The 19561-nt window shown below is 44.7% G+C and overlaps 1 protein-coding gene across 7 annotated transcripts in view; it reads right to left on the bottom strand.

The window, feature by feature from the left end:
• Positions 1-15893, bottom strand: part of COL24A1 (collagen type XXIV alpha 1 chain) — a 246903-nt gene extending 231010 nt beyond the window's left edge. Inside the window, exon 1 of one of the 7 annotated variants that reach the window (XR_012669701.1) lies at positions 13256-13533. Coding sequence is in view for 4 of the 7 variants with exons in the window: in XM_075131671.1 (XP_074987772.1) it covers positions 13256-13473 (218 nt within the window). In the remaining 3 variants the exon portion in view is untranslated. Of the gene's footprint in view, positions 1-8337; positions 8515-13255; positions 13536-15331 lie in introns of those variants that run through there. The other 6 variants (XM_075131667.1, XM_075131669.1, XM_075131671.1 and 3 more) reach the window with 6 other exon arrangements.
• Positions 15894-19561: the final 3668 nt, after the last annotated feature.

Raw genomic sequence — 19561 nt, 5'->3', positions numbered from 1 at the left:
TGGCAGCTCTTATTTATATAGTATTAAATAAGAACCGTCCCTACCAGAGAATATCAGTTATTCAAACATTTCACATTATTGGATATATGGACCCAATTCTGCAAACATTTAGTACCACAGTGGTTACCACTGCGAATAGCCACACTGGCTTCAATGGGACTACTCATGGTAGTAAACACTAGATCCAATAGTATGTGTTTGCAGGATGAGGCTCTATATCGCTGTAGCAGCTGAATTCAAGGGGAAAAAAACATTTTAGAGCTACAAGTCTTAACTAAACACCTGTAGTTCAATGGAACTCAATTTCATCAGACTATTGCTCAAGTTATGTAAGTCAAGGTCAAGTACAGGATAAACAACCCATTCAAATAGCACCTGCAAACAGGCTGCCTATGGCTAAAGTTCAAACAAAAGGCCTTCTTCCTCTCAGCGTTCATTAAAGGGTCACCTTAGGCCCAAAATTTGTACAAATAAAAGTTTTTACAAGAGTTGAGGAGAAATGGTTCTAGGATTTTGTAAAAATTCCCGTGTAAACAGTATCTTGTTTGGATTTAAACATTCCTTTAGAATGTTTGTAATTCAAATACATTAGCAACATGCTAGCGAAGGAGAATCAAAGTGAAAGACTATTTCTATTGTCCAAACTGTGAGTGAAATGAAACAAGAAAACAAATACAAAGTGAAAAGTAAGTTAGATGACTGACATACTACTAGTAATGGAGGTAAAGCCAATGTTTTATTTAAATATAGCAGACTAATTCTCTCACTTATACAGGTTTATAGTGATGTAAATCCATTGGCTTAAAAGGAGTTGCTCCTAACTAATACTAGTGGAAGAGAAGACTCTGATTTTGAAAACTCCAGTGTCCCTTCCAGCAAACGGGATACTTGCAGCAAGCATTCACCAATAAATAGCTTTATTCAGACAAATTTTGTTCACATTATCCCACTATCAGCTCTGCCCATATCCACACAGCAGTGATTCTCAAGAGCTCATTCTTCTAATATAGTCCTTCCTGAAGACACAAATTTTCACTGCAGCTGAAACCACCCTGTCTGAGTCCCCTGGCAACTGACGTTCTGAAAACAAACACCTGTGGTAGATGCTATGAGGCAGGAGGGCATTTTATAGACCCAACAAGTAGAATTTGTCAAAGGTGTTTTGTCTTTAAAAGTCTTTAAAAAATACTCCAAGTGGTAACATCTTTGTTGTTCTTTTTTGGCTGACTGAGCAAGTGACACTGACATCACCCAGGAACCACCCTCTCTACCATTACTGATATATTAGGCTAAATATTCTATCAACTGTATAATATTTCAGATGCTTAGGAAAAGATAGCATTATTTACAAAATGAAACTAGGTATAGCTACACTGCTAGGATATGCCATCATAATGCAATCTGTCACAAATCAAAGGAAAGTTTTCACTGTATAAGGCTTGCACAGAGTTCTTAAGAAGGTTAGCCCCAAATTGTCAAACTAGATAAGTGGCCTTATTTTCAAAGGAAGACAGGATCTTATTTAGGTATCTTTATATGGATTTACTGTAGGTACCTACATTTAGGCACCTACACCATGGAAAAGAGTTCATAGACAAGAAATCTGGGTAACCACAGGTTTGCACCCTTAATTGCTGCCTATAACTAAAAGTATAAATACATGCAGTTTTTTTAAAGAGAGATGCATATATAATAGGTGAGATTTTCAAAGGTGTTCATTGTTGATCTAACTGCTTTCACTGAAATCACTGGAAATTTTATCACTGATTTAAATGGCAGCAGAATAAGGTCAACATTCAAAATCCCACCCTATAAGTGTGAGTTAAAGTGCATATATCTTTATCTATTTCTTTATACACCCATGCAGTACACATTTATATTTTAAAATAGCTATTCAATTTTTTGGCTCTGCTTTTCCTTCTTTCTTTCATGGCTGATGGAATTGCTGCAGTTCTTCTTGCCTTTACAGCAAGAAATGCCTTTTACAAGCATTTTTAGCAGCCATTCACCAGCAAAAACCATTGGCTGACATCTGAAACCCAGGTGATGCAATGGGTTTGCATTTTAGGCTTTCATTTCTGGAGACATGAATCCAAATCCTAATGTAGTGTCACAAGTAAATGTGAGCACATACTAATCCCCATTCACACATATCATACAACTTGCACTGTGTGACTTCATCAGTGAGATGCTCAAAGCTAGAGCAAGAAAGATATTGAAGGTCAGATTTTAGCTGCTGTAACAAACATACCTATATATGGAAGCGTGTATTGTACCTGCCACAGTGTGCATGGCTCAACCTCAACCCATTGTTATTAGTGACTTTCATAAGCACCAAATTGACTCCCAAATGAACAAAAACAAACAAAATAATCCCAAAAATTTCATTAACAGGCAGGGGCAGCCCTACACTAGCTGCCAGCAACTGGTGCCCTAGGCGAACCATGCAATCGGCGTCCCCACCCCAAAGCCCCAGGGCAGATCTAGGCTGAGGTTTTTGGTAAACTGGGAAACATTTTCCCGCTTTTTTCCTTTTAATGTTTTTTAAGAGATTTTTTTTTTAAACAGAGGCTTAATTATTTGGTTTGCCCGTCCATCCGTCTGTCCAACCAATGTTTCTGAGATCAGATATAATAGAGACATGAAATTTTCAGAATAGATTTGTACACAACAGCTAGATGATATTTCAGTCTGATTTCAAATAAAAATGCATTCAAATGTTAATTATAATTTTTATTATTACAAATCCAAAATCGTACATTATGCTATCCTGCTTTAACTGCCATTATCGCCACATCCAATATAGAAAGAAATAAGAAAACTCTTCAATGAACTTTAACCTATGTTTACAAAACACGCCGAATAAAAAACACTCTGTGCTCTTAAAACGTGACTTTTCTTGCTTTAAGTTTTGAAAATTCAGTCACTAGTTCTTTTAGATCCAATTTCCCAGGTATTTCATGCTGTATTGACATTGTGGCAAGTCCAACAAGTCTCTCTTGCACCATTGTTGAATGCAGATATGTTTTTATCAATTTTAACTTTGAGAAGCTACGTTCCCCACTAGCTACGGAAACTGGCAAAGTTAAAAGAATGCATAGAGCGATAAAAATGTTTGGAAAACTGAGTTTATTTTCACAAACAAACTTCAGTACTTCTTCAGGAGTGGAATGTTTCTTAAGTCGTCCTGAAAAAACCTGAAGCTCACTACACAAATCTGTAGCATCAATGTCTTTTGAATTTTCATGAGTCAATGCTGACTCCAGTTTTATACAAAATTCTCTTATCTGTTTTGCTGTTTTCTTTTGCAAGCTGTGGATATCATATAGAAAGCCAAATACTGACTCTAGCTGCTGCATCTGCTGAAATCTTTTGTCAACCGAGTGAATAGCAGTATCAAGGACTGCGAAGTAGAAATTCACTTTGAACCTTTGTTTGGGGTTCTGAATGGGTGTGTCTCATCCTTCATACAAAAACTGCTGTTTCTTTTGCCGAATGCGAACTGGCTCTGATTCAAATTCTGTCGGAAAGTCTATTTCTTCAGCGAGCTCGAGAGAATCTATCAGTGTTCTTTCAAACCCTTCATCACTTCTGAATTCCTCCAGAATATTTTTAGTTTGCTGCAGTTTTTGAATAGCAGAATGTATGTTCAAGTTCTTTTCCTGAAGCTGCTTACTAGCGAGGTTAATCTTAAAAAGGATATCATACCACAAAATGAGTGAAGTCACAAATTTGAACTTGGAAAGGCCATTTGCAAGAGCTTCTGCATCTGAACGTGCCGTATTGCCAGATGATCCAGTAAAGGTAGTATCATCAGAAATTTCAGTTAGGGCATCATAAATGTTTCCAAGTTCATAGGGAAGAGGCTTCAAAGCATCAGTACGACTCTCCCATCTTGTCTGACTAAGTAGTTTCACAGTTAGAGAATTCACATGGCGAGTCAGAATCTCCCAACGGCGTGTTGAGCCTGAGAAAAACACATAAACACGTTGCACCAAGTCAAAGAAACTGCTTGCCTCCAAACAGCATCTAGCAGCGTCACTGACAACCAAATTCAGAGAATGTGCACTACAAGGAATGAAAAAGGCCCTAGGATTGATTTCCATCATTCTCCTTTGCACACCATTGTCTTTACCCTTCATATTACTCCCATTATCATAGCCAGCCACGTAAGTTTTCAACAGATAATGACATTGTTTCAAGTTCTTGTAGAATAGTTTCAGTCATAAATACTCCAGTCGTCTCCTTCAGTGGTACGAAACTCAAAAAATGTTCCTTTATGAGCACTTCAACATTATCTTCATCTGCAGACTTTTCTATATTTTAGATATATTATATCATATTTTTTTCCTAAGTAATGAACCTGTGTTTCATGATCAGTTATTTTACGTAGATGCTCCTTCATGAATGGATCAAACAAAGCTAGGTAGTCAACAAATTTTAAAAAGTTTCCATTACCTGGCCTGTATAATTTTTCATTTCTACCACAGCCATGGAATGCCAAATTTTGCCCACCAAGAATTCTCACTAAAGCAATCAGACACTCTAATATTTGTTGCCAATATTTCTTCTTTTTCCTTGGTCACATGTAAATTTTCTTCATCAATAGTTTTTCCTTTTTTCAATCCTAATTCAAGTTCTTTCCAATTTTGAAAACATTCCAAATGTTCTGTACTTCTTTCATGTGAAAAGAGAATTGAAGATATGTTTTTCCAGTCCTTTGAACCATTTTCAGTAAGTGATGTACCAACTGCTTGATTTCTAAACAACTTGCAGCAAAAGCAAAACACAGAGTCCTTCAACACTGAATATTGTAACCAGTTTCGATGAATTTCTTCCCCATTAATGAGTTTCCTCTTGTAATGCTGAGCAGAGAATTTTCTTTTATTTCCATCCTTAGGGAAGGGAAATTCATGAACTTGTTAGGTCCATGTTCCACGAGAATTTCCCGCACGCTGTCATCACATCTGGGCCATGAAGCTGGGTCCCCATACTGTAACTTGTTTGTAAGTTCCTCATCCTTTCTTCCTTCTACTTAATTTACTTCAATTTCTGCATGTGTCTCTGAAGGTGAATAAATTTGTTCCACTTCCATATCAGTCTGATGCTATGAGCTGCCTACATCTAGAAGTAAGTTTCCATCATCTTGAGTTTCCAAACTCGGCAGCTCTCCAACACCACTTTCTACAAGCCATTACCCTCTGATCCCACTGAGGGTTACCAAAAGAAACTACAGCATTTGCTCAAGAAACTCCCTGAAAAAGCACAAGAACAAATCCGCACAGACACACCCCTGGAACCCCAAATTCTATCTACTACCCAAGATCCATAAACCTGGAAATCCTGGGTGCCCCATCATCTCAGGCATTGGCACCCTGACAGCAGGATTCTCTGGCTATGTAGACTCCCTCCTCAGGCCCTATGCTACCAGCACTCCCAGCTATCTTCGAGACACCACTGACTTCCTGAGGAAACTACAATCCATCGGCGATCTTCCTGAAAACACCATCCTGGCCACTATGGATGTAGAAGCCCTCGACACCAACATTCCACACAAAGATGGACTACAAGCTGTCAGGAACACTATCCCCGATAATGTCACGGCAAACCTGGTGGCTGAACTTTGTGACTTTGTCCTCACCCATAACTATTTCACATTTGGGGACAATGTATACCTTCAAATCAGCGGCACTGCTATGGGTACCCGCATGGCCCCACAGTATGCCAACATTTTTATGGCCGACTTAGAACAACGCTTCCTCAGCTCTCGTCCCCTAATGCCCCTACTCTACTTGTGCTACATTGATGACATCTTCATCATCTGGACCCATGGAAAAGAAGCCCTTGAGGAATTCCACCATGATTTCAACAATTTCCATCCCACCATCAACCTCAGCCTGGACCAGTCCACACAGGAGATCCACTTCCTGGACACTACAGTGCTAATAAGTGATGGTCACATAAACATCACCCCATTCCGGAAACCTACTGACCGCTATTCCTACCTACATGCCTCCAGCTTTCACCCAGACCACACCACACGATCCATTGTCTACAGCCATGCTCTACGATACAACCACATTTGCTCCAACCCCTCAGACAGAGACAAACACCTACAAGATCTCTATCAAGCATTCTTACAACTACAATACCCACCTGCTGACGTGAAGAAACAGATTGACAGAGCCAGAAGAGTACCCAGAAGTCACCTACTACAGGACAGGCCCAACAAAGAAAATAACAGAACGCCACTAGCCATCACCTTCAGCCCCCAACAGAAACCTCTCCAACGCATTATCAAGGATCTACAACCTATCCTGAAGGATGACCCATCACTCTCACAAATCTTGGGAGACAGGCCAATCCTTGCCTACAGACAGCCCCCCAACCTGAAGCAAATACTCACCAGCAACCACACACCACACAACAGAACCACTAACCCAGGAACCTATCCTTGCAACAAAGCCCATTGCCAACTGTGCCCACATATCTATTCAGGGGACACCATCATAGGGCCTAATAACATCAGCCACACTATCAGAGACTCATTCACCTGCACATCTACCAATGTGATATATGCCATCATATGCCAGCAATGCCCCTCTGCCATGTACACTGGGCAAACTGGACAGTCTCTACATAAAAGAATAAATGGACACAAATCAGATGTCAAGAATTATAACATTCATAAACCAGTCGGAGAACACTTCAATCTCTCTGGTCACTCAATTTCTGATCTCAAAGTGGGTATCCTTCAACAAAAAACTTCGAAAACAGACTCCAACGAGAGACTGCTGAATTGGAATTAATTTGCAAATTGGATACAATTAACTTAGGCTTGAATAGAGACTGGGAGTGGTTGAGTCATTATACTAAGTGAAACTATTTCCCCTTGTTTATTCCTCCCCCCTCCACACTGCTCCTCAGACGTTCTTGTTAACTCCTGGAAATGTGCTGGAAATGGCCCACCTTGATTATCACTTCAAAAGGTTTTCTCTCCCCCCACCCCACTCTCCTGCTGGCAATAGCTCATCTTAAGTGATCACTCTCCTTATAATGTATATTTTTTCATGGTCTGTGTGTATATATAAAATCTCCTCACTGTACTTTCCACTTTATGCATCCGATGAAGTGAGCTGTAGCTCACGAAAGCTTATGCTCAAATAAATTGGTTAGTCTCTAAGGTGCCACAAGTACTCCTTTTCTTTTTGCGAATACAGACTAACACGGCTGCTACTCTGAAACCAAACTTTTTTTGTGAATGTGAGCTACCCTCCTCTCAAAGTAATATACCTTCATCTTGATGTCCAAACTGCTTCCATGCAGATGTGAGCTAACCTCCTCTCCAAGTTAAATTCCTTCATCTGGATGCTGTAAACTGCTTCCATCTTTATTTGGATTAAAGAGAAGATATTTCAGGAAGTATCCCTGCTGTTTTGCTTGGTTCTTTTCCTTCTCAGCCTTTCGTTTACAATACTCAGCTCCTCAGGGTTCTCTTTTTCCTCTTTCCGCCATGGGGCATTTGAATATTGTTATATACTGTGCTCCCGACTGCAAGCATGATAGCGTTAAGGATGGTTGTCACACCCACCACATGGTTGGTCATTTAAACCACATTGCAGCCATCGCAACACGTCTTTTCACTGCTTAAAGGTTCAGTGACTAGTAACATACACTCACATACCTATTAAAACAGTTAGTTACAGCATTTACACAGACACAAAATGATCTTTTTCAACGTTATAACCCGCCACCGGTTGTTTGGAAAGTAATCCCCTTCCTCACGGTTACCTGCCTGGAGTGTGACATCATCACTTTCATAGTCTAGTAAGCATTAAAGCTGTTACTTTTCTCTTATGGACCTTATTTATTACATGTGAACCAGTTATAAACAAAGAAAAGGGTTTTTTTTAAATTTGATATTTTTCCCTCAAATTTGGCATCCCATTTAACTTGGCACCCTAGGCAACCGCCTAGTTCATATTTATAGACGGGCCGTCCCCGAATATACCTGCAGGATGTTCCCCTGTCCGCCACCTGGGGATACATGCCTGATGGGAGTTGGTTGCACATACATATTATATTTACATTAGTCATTTATTTTTAATCCAATGGTTCTAAAGCATCTGTTGTGAGATTTCAGCTTCAGACCTACAAAACAGGGCAATATGTTTTTGTAGGAGAGAGGCATTTTCTGTTTTAATTGATAAGTATACTTACCGCCCTTAAAACATGTTAAAGTATTATTAAAATTCATTCATTACAGACTTCAATTTATCATTTTGCTCCAACTTTAAGCTCTCATCACATTACATACATTATGAACACAAATCTTACCATAATACTAAATCTTAACAGACTTCCCACACATCCTTTCCAACCATCAGCATGGCTTCCATCTTAACTTCCTTCTTCAACTCCAGCTCAGTCCCCTGAGAGAGTAGGTAAGTGTTTCAGTGCATTCTGAAGGTCATCAAATCCAGGCTCCGATCAACCAAGCAGAGAGTGCATTAGTGAACCATAGACTTTTCACAGTCACCTCCTGGCTATTATACCCAGTTCAACCGGGGGCTATTAGCTTGAGTGCCTGGAACAATAGCTATAATATGGGGAAAGAGTCAGTCTTACAAGGTGATGGGACCCAACCATTTGGGGGTTTATAGGTTGAAATCAACACCTTAGACTTCACCAAGAAATAATTTCTTAACAAGGGTAGATCATGGATCACAGAAGTAATATGCTCCCAGGGTGAAACACTGCTTGCTTAACAAGCATATCAGCAGGTTCTGCACTATCATAATCCAATCATGAGATGGCAAAAGCATGGATTCCCACAGTGATGTCCACACCAGAAAGAAAAGGACTCAACATTCTTGCCAAGCTCAGAGGAGAAAAAAGCATTTTTGGAAATTGCTGTTATCTGAGTAACCAGAAGCAGTTAGGGATCCAGCAAGATTCTTGTGTTGTGAACCTTAAACAAGCTGCAGATGCATCTCACTGATCCAGAGGTGCTGATATATTTTCCTCCATTTTGTTTCAGTTGTTTTTCTCAGCCCACAAGCATTATCTCAATGTTATCATGATTGGTGTCTCAGTCAGCTAGCCCTGGTCTATTTCCCAATTGTCGTTAGACACCTGGTAAGTCATTCCATCACAACAGACTGGTCCAATGAAATGAAGTTTGACAATTGGGTATCTTCAGCATACTGAACATACTGCAACCCGTACATCCTCAGTAACTGCCCTTGTGGACCAATCTCCATGTTAAACAAGAGGGGCAACAGAATGTGAGACCTGGGCATCTGCCCACTACCACCTCAGAGATCTCTCCAAAGAAAGAAGCAAAGCTTCTCAAGCGCAACCTCATTGCGTTCTGCGAGCTTCTTCAGGCAACGCGATGGCACCTTGCGGTCAGTGATGTTGAAAGCATCTTATAGATCGAGAAGAACCAACAAGGGCACCAGATCTTCATTCATTGCTATATGATCAATTATCAAGACTTCCGCAGTTTCCATATTATAACAAGCCTAGAATCAATTGACTGGGACTAAACATACACCCAACACGGATGGAGTGATCCAAACCTCCACAATCTCTTTCCATCTCAGACTGCTACATCCCCAGTTCACAGCAGTATTGCCTCCCAGAGTCCAATGGAATCGGTGTGGTTCCATTGCACAGCAAAGACTAGGGGGCAGAATGACTGGAACTTTTGCAGGAGGCCCACACTTCTGCATGCTGCAGAGAGTAGCTCCACACAGATTGATTGCACTGCAAGGGCAGAGCGAGAATGGGCAGCAGGCCAGGGATGAGATGAGGCCAGTGTACCATTCCTCTCCTCTCTGAGGAAGAGTGCTGCAACAGAACAGCCACAAGGGCTACTGCAGTAGTGGCCTGAGAGAAGTTCGGCTACTCCACCATGGATTTGGAAGAAAGATGCCTCCCTCCCCAGCGCTTGCACAACTCCCCTATGAATACCCAAGTTACTCAGGCTGTGCACTGCGAATAGGATTTGGCATAAGGTAACACATGTAACATGTACCTAGAACTTTTTTTTAATGTTGACAACATTTGGAATAAAACAACAGAGGAAAATAAAAGAAAATAAGTTTCTACAACTGTTTTGTGAATTTTTTACCGGATTCTTTTTTATTTTAACCAGTTCTGCTATCCACAGTATCTTAAATACTTCCATTTGGACTACCCAAGGAAAGCCTTTCATGAAAGTATTCCTCTATATCCTCCTCTTCACTAATAAATTTAGGGTTTTTTTTCATTTTATAGACAGTGATACCAATATAAGATTTAAATAAAACAACAATTCAGGACTTGCAGCTAATCAAATGCAAAAAGTCAGTAAATAAAAGTATTATAGGGTTATATGGTTCACATTTAAGAATTAAAGGTTTTGTCAATTGAATTCAAAGGGAGGTTGGAAGTGCAAGGAATGCACGATCAGATACATTACTGCATACCCTACACAGAGAACACTGGAGCCAAATTTGACCGAACAGCATCCCCTCAAATTATGCTTTCGAGATGGCAAAAAAATGGGGTAATTTCTATGCGGCCTTTGCTTGCTTAACACAAACACTGCATTATGCCAGAAGGTGCTTATTCTCTCTACTTGCTCAGCTAACTTGGGGACAAAATACCCTAACTGTACTCATGCAAGTAAACTCACTGGAGTCAATGGAACTATTTCTGAGAGTAAGCTAGACTCAGCCCAAAATTATTTCTGTGTGTAAGGCAAGCAGGATCTGGCTCTTGAATTACACTTAGTTCTCCCAAGCATTAGAGGGTACGCATCTGCCTGTTGTTTCTAATTGAGATAAACCCCCCTCAATACAAACATTCTCTCTCACACTCTCTCTCTCTCATTGCCCTTTAAGAAAACACAACTATCTTGGATAAATATGTCATGTTGTTTAAACCCTGCCAAGCGGAGCTTCCTATAATACTTTTCTCCCTGGCTGGCTACATATATGAAGTTTATTAATGGATGGGTTGCTACTGATTCTGACACAAGGCTATTGGGCAGGGGAAGACAGCTCCCTTGCCAGGAATGTGCAAACCAACCCCAGTGTCCCAGCAGCAGCAGCCTCCCAAGAAGCCAAACTCCTTCCCTGCTGCTACTTTCATGTTGCTGTGTTACACAAATGTATGAGATTTTTCAAACTCTTCCATCCCATTTCAAATCGTTCAGATTTTTCCCCATCTGGACCCAATTTGCAAAGCCCTGAATTACCCATGAATCCATCTGAGGGCTGAATGCAGGGCTTGGGAAGGGGGGCTGGAGGAGCAATTTGGTCAGCTAGTAAGAAATAGTGGGCAGCAGTTCTAAGCCAGTGCCTGGGATACAGGGACCCCTCATGCTTAAACAGCTGTCAGGGGTAGAATTTAAAGTGACAGGATACAGAGCAGGATCTTTACTTCATCTTAAACCCAGAGACAATCCTGTAGTACCCAGTGTGTCTGGACTTTTAAAAAACAAAAGTCATTTAAACCACAATTATTATTATTATAGTATTATTTGCATTAGTGTAGCGCTCAAACTAGCTGAACACCACAAGTTTTGGACACAATTAGGTAAACTTCAGTTTGTGCTGTTGTACTACTTTAACAAATGCATTTGCATTTATCTAGCATTAAGATCCCTCTACAATTCTGTTTAATCCCACAGTAAAAAATCGGTTACCTTAGATTTAAGGTTGCTAAAGGGGAAATCCGACCAACGCAATCACTAAAGATCAAGAAGATCCTGAATTAAGGCAATTTACATTCATATGCCTTAATAACAAAACATCACTCAAAGATCCCTCACCTCCACAACAAACTCCCTTGCACTTGCAACATATAACTAGTCACAGTGTACACATCAAATGCCTTCATTGTTCACTCAGACTTACAAGCAACCTTAACTCTGACCACAACTAGGTTAACACATAAACTTGACAGATGACATGCTCTGGTAAAGTCTATAATGTTATTTTTATATGAAAAAGTATGAAATCATAAAGTTGTATGTTATCGTGCTGCACAGAGGAATCTGATGTGTGCACAGTGGTAGTTATATGTTGCAAATGCAAGTGAAGTTGTGGAAGTAAGCAGGCATTACAAGATAGGTTACCTGACCTCATGGTCTCCTTGATTTTAAGTAATTCAGAAACCTAAGCTGTAAGCAAAGGTTTTTGTTTGTTAGTGAGAATTTTCCAGGTTTTTAATAAATACTATATTTGTCAACTCCGATAGTTATTCACACAGCAAGCTGTCATCATTGACAAGCAGCAACCACCACAGAGCCACAATCCATACACACCCTCTTGGACCCTTGCATACAGCCCAGATTGCCTCCAGGCTCCCCACCCCACACAACTTCACTGTCCCCCACAGGCCCCAGCCTTTCAGTCCTGGTAACATATAACCCCGTCCAGGCTGGGCTTCCCACTGAAAAACAGAATGTCGTAGGGAATTAGGAGGGCATAGGGAGGGGCAGGTAGTGTGGATGGATTGTGCACGGAAAGGGGCATGAGGCTGGGGGGTATAGGCGCTGGAGGGGACAGCTGGACAAGGGAGGATGTAGAGAGCATACAGGAAAGCAGGCATGGACAGCGGCATCGGGATAATCTGTCGGGATTATGGGAGTGGCTGCTGGGAAGGGGACAACGGAGGAGAGGGATTTGGGCTGTGCAGGTGGAGAAGCGGGCTTGAGCTAGGAGCTGGGGGAGCAGAGTTTAGAGGAACTGTGCAATGACAAACCACAGGGGGCTCATCAAAGAGCTCAGCGCTAGGGAACCAGGGAGTTCTCCGCTTCCCCCACCACGCTCCCCACAGCGCCCTGCTCCCCCTCGGTGCTGCTGGGGTCCCCCTTATGCTGCCGCGCGCTGAGTGGCCAAGGGACCTAGGGGGAGCAGGGCTGTGGGGGGACCGAGCCCGCGGGGCAGGGTCTGTGCCGCGGGAGCCCCACTCCACTGAGCCATCAGCGCTGCCTGGGAGGGCTCGGCGGTGCTCCAAGGCAGCGGGGCCGGGGAGCTGAACGGGTGCCTGCACCGGCCGCCGGCAAAGCAAGGACTCCACGCTCACAGCCCTGAGGGGCCCTGCGCGCCCCCACTCAGCCCGCTTCCCCCTTCAATTCCCGCGGCGCCTCCCAAAGGCTCCCCTCCACCCCCCCAGTACCTCTCCCCAGCCCCGCTATGGGCCCCGGCAGGTGTGCCAGGGAGCACCAGCACCACGCTCGGCCGCGTCTCCGCCTGACCTCTTCCAGGGCCGCGCCCTCCTCCGCCAGCGCCCCCGCCATGCCTGCCGCCCAGCCCCTCCGCTCCCCGGGCCCAGCAGAGCCGGGGGCAGCAGCAGCGAGCGCAGCTGCTTTCCCCTGCAGCACGCCGGGGGTTCCCAGCGGGCGCGGGGGGCGGCGGAGTGCGAGCCCCCCGCGCTGTGCGCTGGCGCGAGGGGTGCCGAAGTCCTGATTTCCATCGGCAGCACCCCCACGATCAAAACCGTCCCAGCCCCCGCCCGCCTAGCTGGGCTGGCCCGGGCATGAACGTGCAAGGGAGCTCGGACGCCGTGGTGACTGGGTCTCCGGGGAGGGGGGCATTTCCAAGGCGGGCTCGCCGATGCTGCGCCTGCCACCGTCGGTGCACGCTTGCGCTCCCCGTATGCCAGCAAAGCGCACTGGCTCCTCGGGAGCGAGCGTGTCAAACACGGAGCCTCAACCCCACCGCCGGGCTGTGAAACGGGCAAGTCACCGCCTGCCGTGCCCGTGCGGCTCACTGCGCCGGCCACCACCCGCCCCGCCAAAGCGGTTCGTTACAGACACGGGGCCAGCAGACGCTTCCGCACGAAATGAACGAGGCGGGCGGCCCGGTGGGACGCGGCTCCGTTGCGAAGGAGAAACGGAGCGAAGTCAAACTGCGCCCGGCCGGAGTGATCAGATCGGATTCATTGCCTTGATCTCAACCCCTCCTTACGTGTTTAAACAACACAAAGTTGTGTTTGTAACGCACCCTTCCCGGCCAGGCATCTGCCCCACCCCACCCCCAAACCTCCCCCCTCGGACCCCGTCTCCTCCTGCCCGCTCTTCGGAGAGACTGTCACTACGATGCACCAGAAGAAAGCACTTGTACCTATGTTTTGCCACCCGGGTCTCTGGCATCATTTGCATGTAAACATGTGGGGGGGGGGGAAGCCTCCTATATGGGCTGCCGTCCCTCCCCATACAAGTATTCGAGGGCGTCGTTGCAACTCCCCTGTCGCGGCGGCGAACTGCTGATCTGGGACCTTTCCGCCCCCCCCCCCCCAAGCTCTTCGCCAGGAGGCTGCAGGCGTCACAAACGCTATTACGAACCGGTTCGTGTCTGCAGACTCTTTAAATAGCCACTAGCCCGAGTAATCAATCTTAGCCTGAACAGGCGAGGGGGGCTGCAGCTACGGACGAGCAGCTCCCCCTACAAGTGCGTCGGAAAAAAACTACTTGAGCATATCCTCGAGTCTAAAAATAACGCCAGGGTCTGCCCTATTGGGGAGGAAGGCAAAATACCACTTCCCCTTAGTTCCCTCACTTTATTGCCCGCTCTCCATCAGCAGCAGTTCACCAGCGAGTGACAACAAAATCAGCCATCGCGGTCTCCCCGGCCCCGGAGGCAAAGCCCGTCTGTCCCTGCGGGGTTCACAGCCCCAGCAGCAGCTCCCGCACGACTGTTGTGTCCTCGGGAGGAGAAGGAAGCTGCGGCCAAACACACGCACTCAGTCATCTCTTTATCAACCCCTTGCCCCAACCTCCTCGCTTCGTAACTCCGGAAACCCCCTAAACTGCTACCCAGCATTTCGAGGCTCTCTCCTGACTAGGCTAACCCGAGACTCGCGAGCACCGTTCCTCCGTCTCCCACCCTGGAGAACGCACCGAGCGCAGAATTCTTCCCTCCAGTGGGGAAATCTCAAGCCCAGGAGCTGGCAGTTCGGGGGTTTGGTTTGGTTTTTAAGATTAGTGGATCTCGTAACTCATTTCGGAAGGGGGAGGGAGACCTGAAAGTCGCTAAGTCCGCGAAGCCTGTTTTAGCCGGCAGAGGGAAAAGTGCCAATAAACTTTTCCTTCTGCGCGGCTTGATTGCTTTAACATAAACCGTCTGTAGACCCGCTGGCAGAAGGCCTTTTAAACGGGGCATTTGACAAATTGCAAAGACAAGGGGAACGCGTAGCTCCAAAATAAACCGCCTGCCCTGCTCACAGACACTGACAAGACGTACGCTGTGTGTGCAGCGAGCTATCAACCCCCCCCCCCCAGCACAACACACACACATACACACACACCCTTGACTGCTGGGCTCTTACTTACGTTTTTGCTGTGGGAGAGATGCTTCCACTCCTTGTCCTTTTTGCTCCTAAATGCATTTGTCTGCATTTGTCCGAGCAGCGAAGATCTAACCGAAAACAGAAGCCAGCTCCAAACCGCTCAAGGTTCAGGTACTGTCCATGAAATCACCCCAGAGCGGAGGTCCCTTCCGAGCTCTTGGCAAGCCCTAGTGCGTCCCCCGCATGGTGAAGGGGCGTGACTTGGGGTTTCACTCTCGAGGGAGTCAGGGAGAGGATGGCATCAATATAAACCGGAGCGGAGCGCTCGGCTTCACACGTGGTTCGGAGACAGGAGCCTTTGCAAGTACAGCAGAGCTCTGCATTGGACTCGACGATCCGCTGCGGGGGTGGAGCGGGCCGGGAGGGGACCTGCGGAGAAATCCTTGGCCGTGGTGAAGAAACAGTGCCCAGGTCACCAGAGCCTTTGCAAAGCGCCCGAGATGTCTAGTGGCGATGCACTGGCGCGCAGCCTTGAGCGCAGCCTGCCTCTGGCTGGGGAGCAGAGCCGCCAGCCGACCCAAGGCAAACCCTCCCCACCCGCGCTCGGTGTTAAATTTCACCGCTCCCTGATTTGCGATTACATCATCAAACCCGCCTCACCCCCGCCCGCCCTGGCCGAGCCGCGCAGAGCCCCGCAGAGCGCGCGCCTGGCCCGAGGCGGGGCGCACGCGGTCTCTGGGTTCCCGCCTGGGGAGGGAGCTGCCGCCGCAGCCGCCCCCCTCGGCCGCAGCACTGTCTGCAAGTTCTAGCAGCCGCCTGCTGCATCGGCTGTCCTGGGAGCCCTGCACCTCTTGGAGGGCCAGAAGCGCCGCGCAGCCTTTGTGATCCTTTCTCGCACGCATCTGTCCAGAGGTGGCCTCCTAAAGCATCTTCTGTGTCCCTGCTCCCGCCTTCCTTCTCGCCCTCTGCTTTTTCTCCCCAGACACTTCCTTTCCCCTCTGCTCCTTCTGCTCCCTGCTCTCGCCCCCGAAGCCTCTGTCAGGGGGGCAGATTTAGCTCTACACCGAGGTAAATGAGAGTAAGGCCAATGAAGTAATGAAGAGCCCCTCTGATTTACATCCACGTCCATGGGAGCGGAATGTAGCCCGGATAACAGCAGTGTACTTCCCTTTCTTGTCATGGGCCTGCTCCAGCTCCCACTGACTGAAGCCCCTGGCTAAACTCCGGTGTCCTGCTCCATGACAGCCTTGTCACCTTATATTTACTCATTTAATAAAGAGACATTGCTAAGTCTCCTTTTCATGATACAATGACTCCTTCTTTCTAAGTATGACCAATTTAATAAAGAGGGGAGGTTTTGTTTCATTTTGTTTTTTGGAGCAAATCAATGATACCAGAATTTTTCAGAGTCCTTACCCCAATCTGCTTGTTTGCATGTTACCTAAACGGATTAGCAGTGGTGCAGTCAGGCTAAAAATGAAGGGGATGGGAGACATAAAACTGACGAATGTATTTAATAAACCTAAATGGTTAGCATCTGCTTAGATTCCTGCTGGGGTTCAGCAGCAAAGTCCTGGCAGAAAGATGTAGGCTCAAATAATATGTGGGGAATGGGGAAAAAAGAGGATGAAATGATATATAGAGAAAAATGAGTTTGCTGGAGGTTTTGCATCTCAGATGTAATTAAACCAGGATCTAAGAAAACTCTCTCTGGAAAATGTATGAAGAACAGATGTAATTTGGAAGCTCTATAATGCCAGAAGAAAGAGGACACCCTTTTCTGCCTTCTTGTCTTTTTCATTTCTTTTCCAATGTTCCTACCTTGCCTCAGTAACACAATATACTATATGGTGTTACCTTACATAGCGTCAACCTGCCTTCCAAAACATGCCTGATATAGAATTGAATAATACAAGACAGTGCACTATATACATTACAGAAAGAGTAGTACAAAGACCAATGGCCAGATGCCACAGTGCTCACTCAGGCAAAATTCCCATTAACTTTAGCTGAAGTTTTATTTGAGTGAGGATATTAAAAATTTTTCTGCACTAACAAGGGCTACAATTCCAGGGAACAAAGGTGGATCTAGAAAAGTTATCTGAAAGTTTTAAGCATTTATCTTCACACACATATATTCCTATTTCAACATCTGGAAACATCCAAAATGTATATTGTCCCACTGGCTACCATGATATTTCCTATTTATTTCAGTTTTTGAAAGGAAGGTGAGAAAAGCCGACAACATATTGTATTCCCACCCACATTTCTTTCATAAAAAAAAAAAAAACAGCCACAGAACATGGCTATGTATGTGTTTGTTAAAGTGGGCATAATGCCTGTTCATTAGAGTATTATAGTGGTGGCCTTACCAGTTCTGTAATGAAGGTTCTGTTAGCATTTCCATTTTAAACCCCACTTGAATGATCTCCAACAACTACAGCAAAACCAGTCAAGCAATTAGTTTTTGTGTATTTGCAATAAGCTGAGCTAAAACAGGTACATTAGAGCTTGCATTTGGCACTGCAAAATGCCTTCCAAGAATTAGCAGAAATCTATGAACCACTTAAACTGGATGCTATATAACCAGAGTTTTTAAACAATGTGACTTAACTCTTTAACATCAGATATAAAAAAGTGATGGAAAAAACCTTGGGGGAAGGTTGAATACTGCACCAATCCTGTCCTTCACACTGACCGGAAGTAGAGCAGTGCTGGGCTTTTGGTGCATATGGGAGCCATCCTGCCAGCACAAGGCAAGATGGGGCAGAGTGACTACATACTTGGACTCACTTCATAGTTGTGCTGAGAAAGGAGCAGCATACCTAAAGCTTACTATACTCACAGCATACCCATGGGCTGACGATTTTGACTATGTCCTCATGGGAGTGTGGTGCACCATTCCTCACACATACTAGTGCTCATGAGTCCCCTCAATTTGCATAGCTAGCTTCAGGGGTGGCTATGGGGGCCAGGAAAAGGGTTTTCTTGCACCCTCTTTTTTTGCCCCTGTTTCATCCAGTGCACTCCCACATCACAGGGTAGGATTTAGCTGTGTCCATACTCAGGTGAGGCTGTGAGGTAGTTTCTCACTTCCCCTGATGTTCCTCACTTGTACAGGCAGCCAACCACCTCTTGTATTTTTAATGTGTCTAATGTGATTCTGCAGTTTATTATTAAATTAATATCACTGAAAAATAACACATCTACACAGCACTTTTCACCCACCGCTCCCAGAACAGAAGTGCATAAGAACAGTTACTCTCATTTTACAGATGGCGAAACTGAGGTACAGAGAAATCAAATGACTTGCCCAAGTTCACACAGCAAGTCAGTAGCAGAGCTGAAAACAGAAGCCAGGTCTCCCAACTCCTTGTCCAGTGCCCTGTTTTTCAAATAGACTAAAATCATGTATTAATCACCATACTGTACTAAAAATCAATCAATAACAGCCTTATTCCTTTACTCAATGTGCCTTCTCCATGCATTTTGACATGTTTTAATGCACAAAATCCCCTATGTGTAAAGGAATCCAGTTACATGTGTTTACCTCCAGAACTATATATAGTGGTCTGTATACTTTTGAGCAATAAAAACTGTGCTTGACAGTGAAATTTGAGTTGCACTTCCTAAGATGAGTTTTTCCCAATTCCAGTTTTTCAGTATCTCTTGCCATTTCTCCTTGACCTCAGTCTATCACTGATTTATCTTATCTCTCAAGCAAATCCTGGGGTTACTGGGATCTAAAATTAGTTCTCTCAATATTGCTTTTGCCTTTCTTCCAGGGCTGCAGGCTGTTTCAGCCTTTTCTTTTTCTAGCAGTTCTCTCCTTTGATGAATCAGCTTGTTCACTGACACATTGCTAAACTCCACTCTTCAAAGCACAGAGCAGGGATGGCTCATAGATGATGCGAACTCGTCTGAGGTATGGAAGATGGTTCATACAGCTGATTTCTCTTTCTAGAAAGGAAATTCTATAGACAGCAATGGTCAGAATTTTTCCAAGACCTTGATATAACACAAAATTAATAGGATTTTTCCCCATTAATGTAGGGCATGACATTGTATAGGCCATGATTCAGAATTAGGATCTGATTCTTCTCCCACGGAAATCCAGGGGAGTTTTACCATTGATTTCACTGGGAGTAGAATGGGACCTGTACATATTTTCTGGTTCAGTCCCACAATGTGGGAATTTTGGCAACAGATCTGCACTGCAATTGAGGCCACTTAGGAGATTTATTTTCCATGTACATCACAATACATGGTGGTA

Source organism: Caretta caretta, chromosome 8 (assembly GCF_965140235.1).
Source record: "Caretta caretta isolate rCarCar2 chromosome 8, rCarCar1.hap1, whole genome shotgun sequence".
Lineage (NCBI taxonomy): Eukaryota > Metazoa > Chordata > Testudines > Cheloniidae > Caretta > Caretta caretta.
This window is presented reverse-complemented; position numbering and strand designations above follow the sequence as displayed.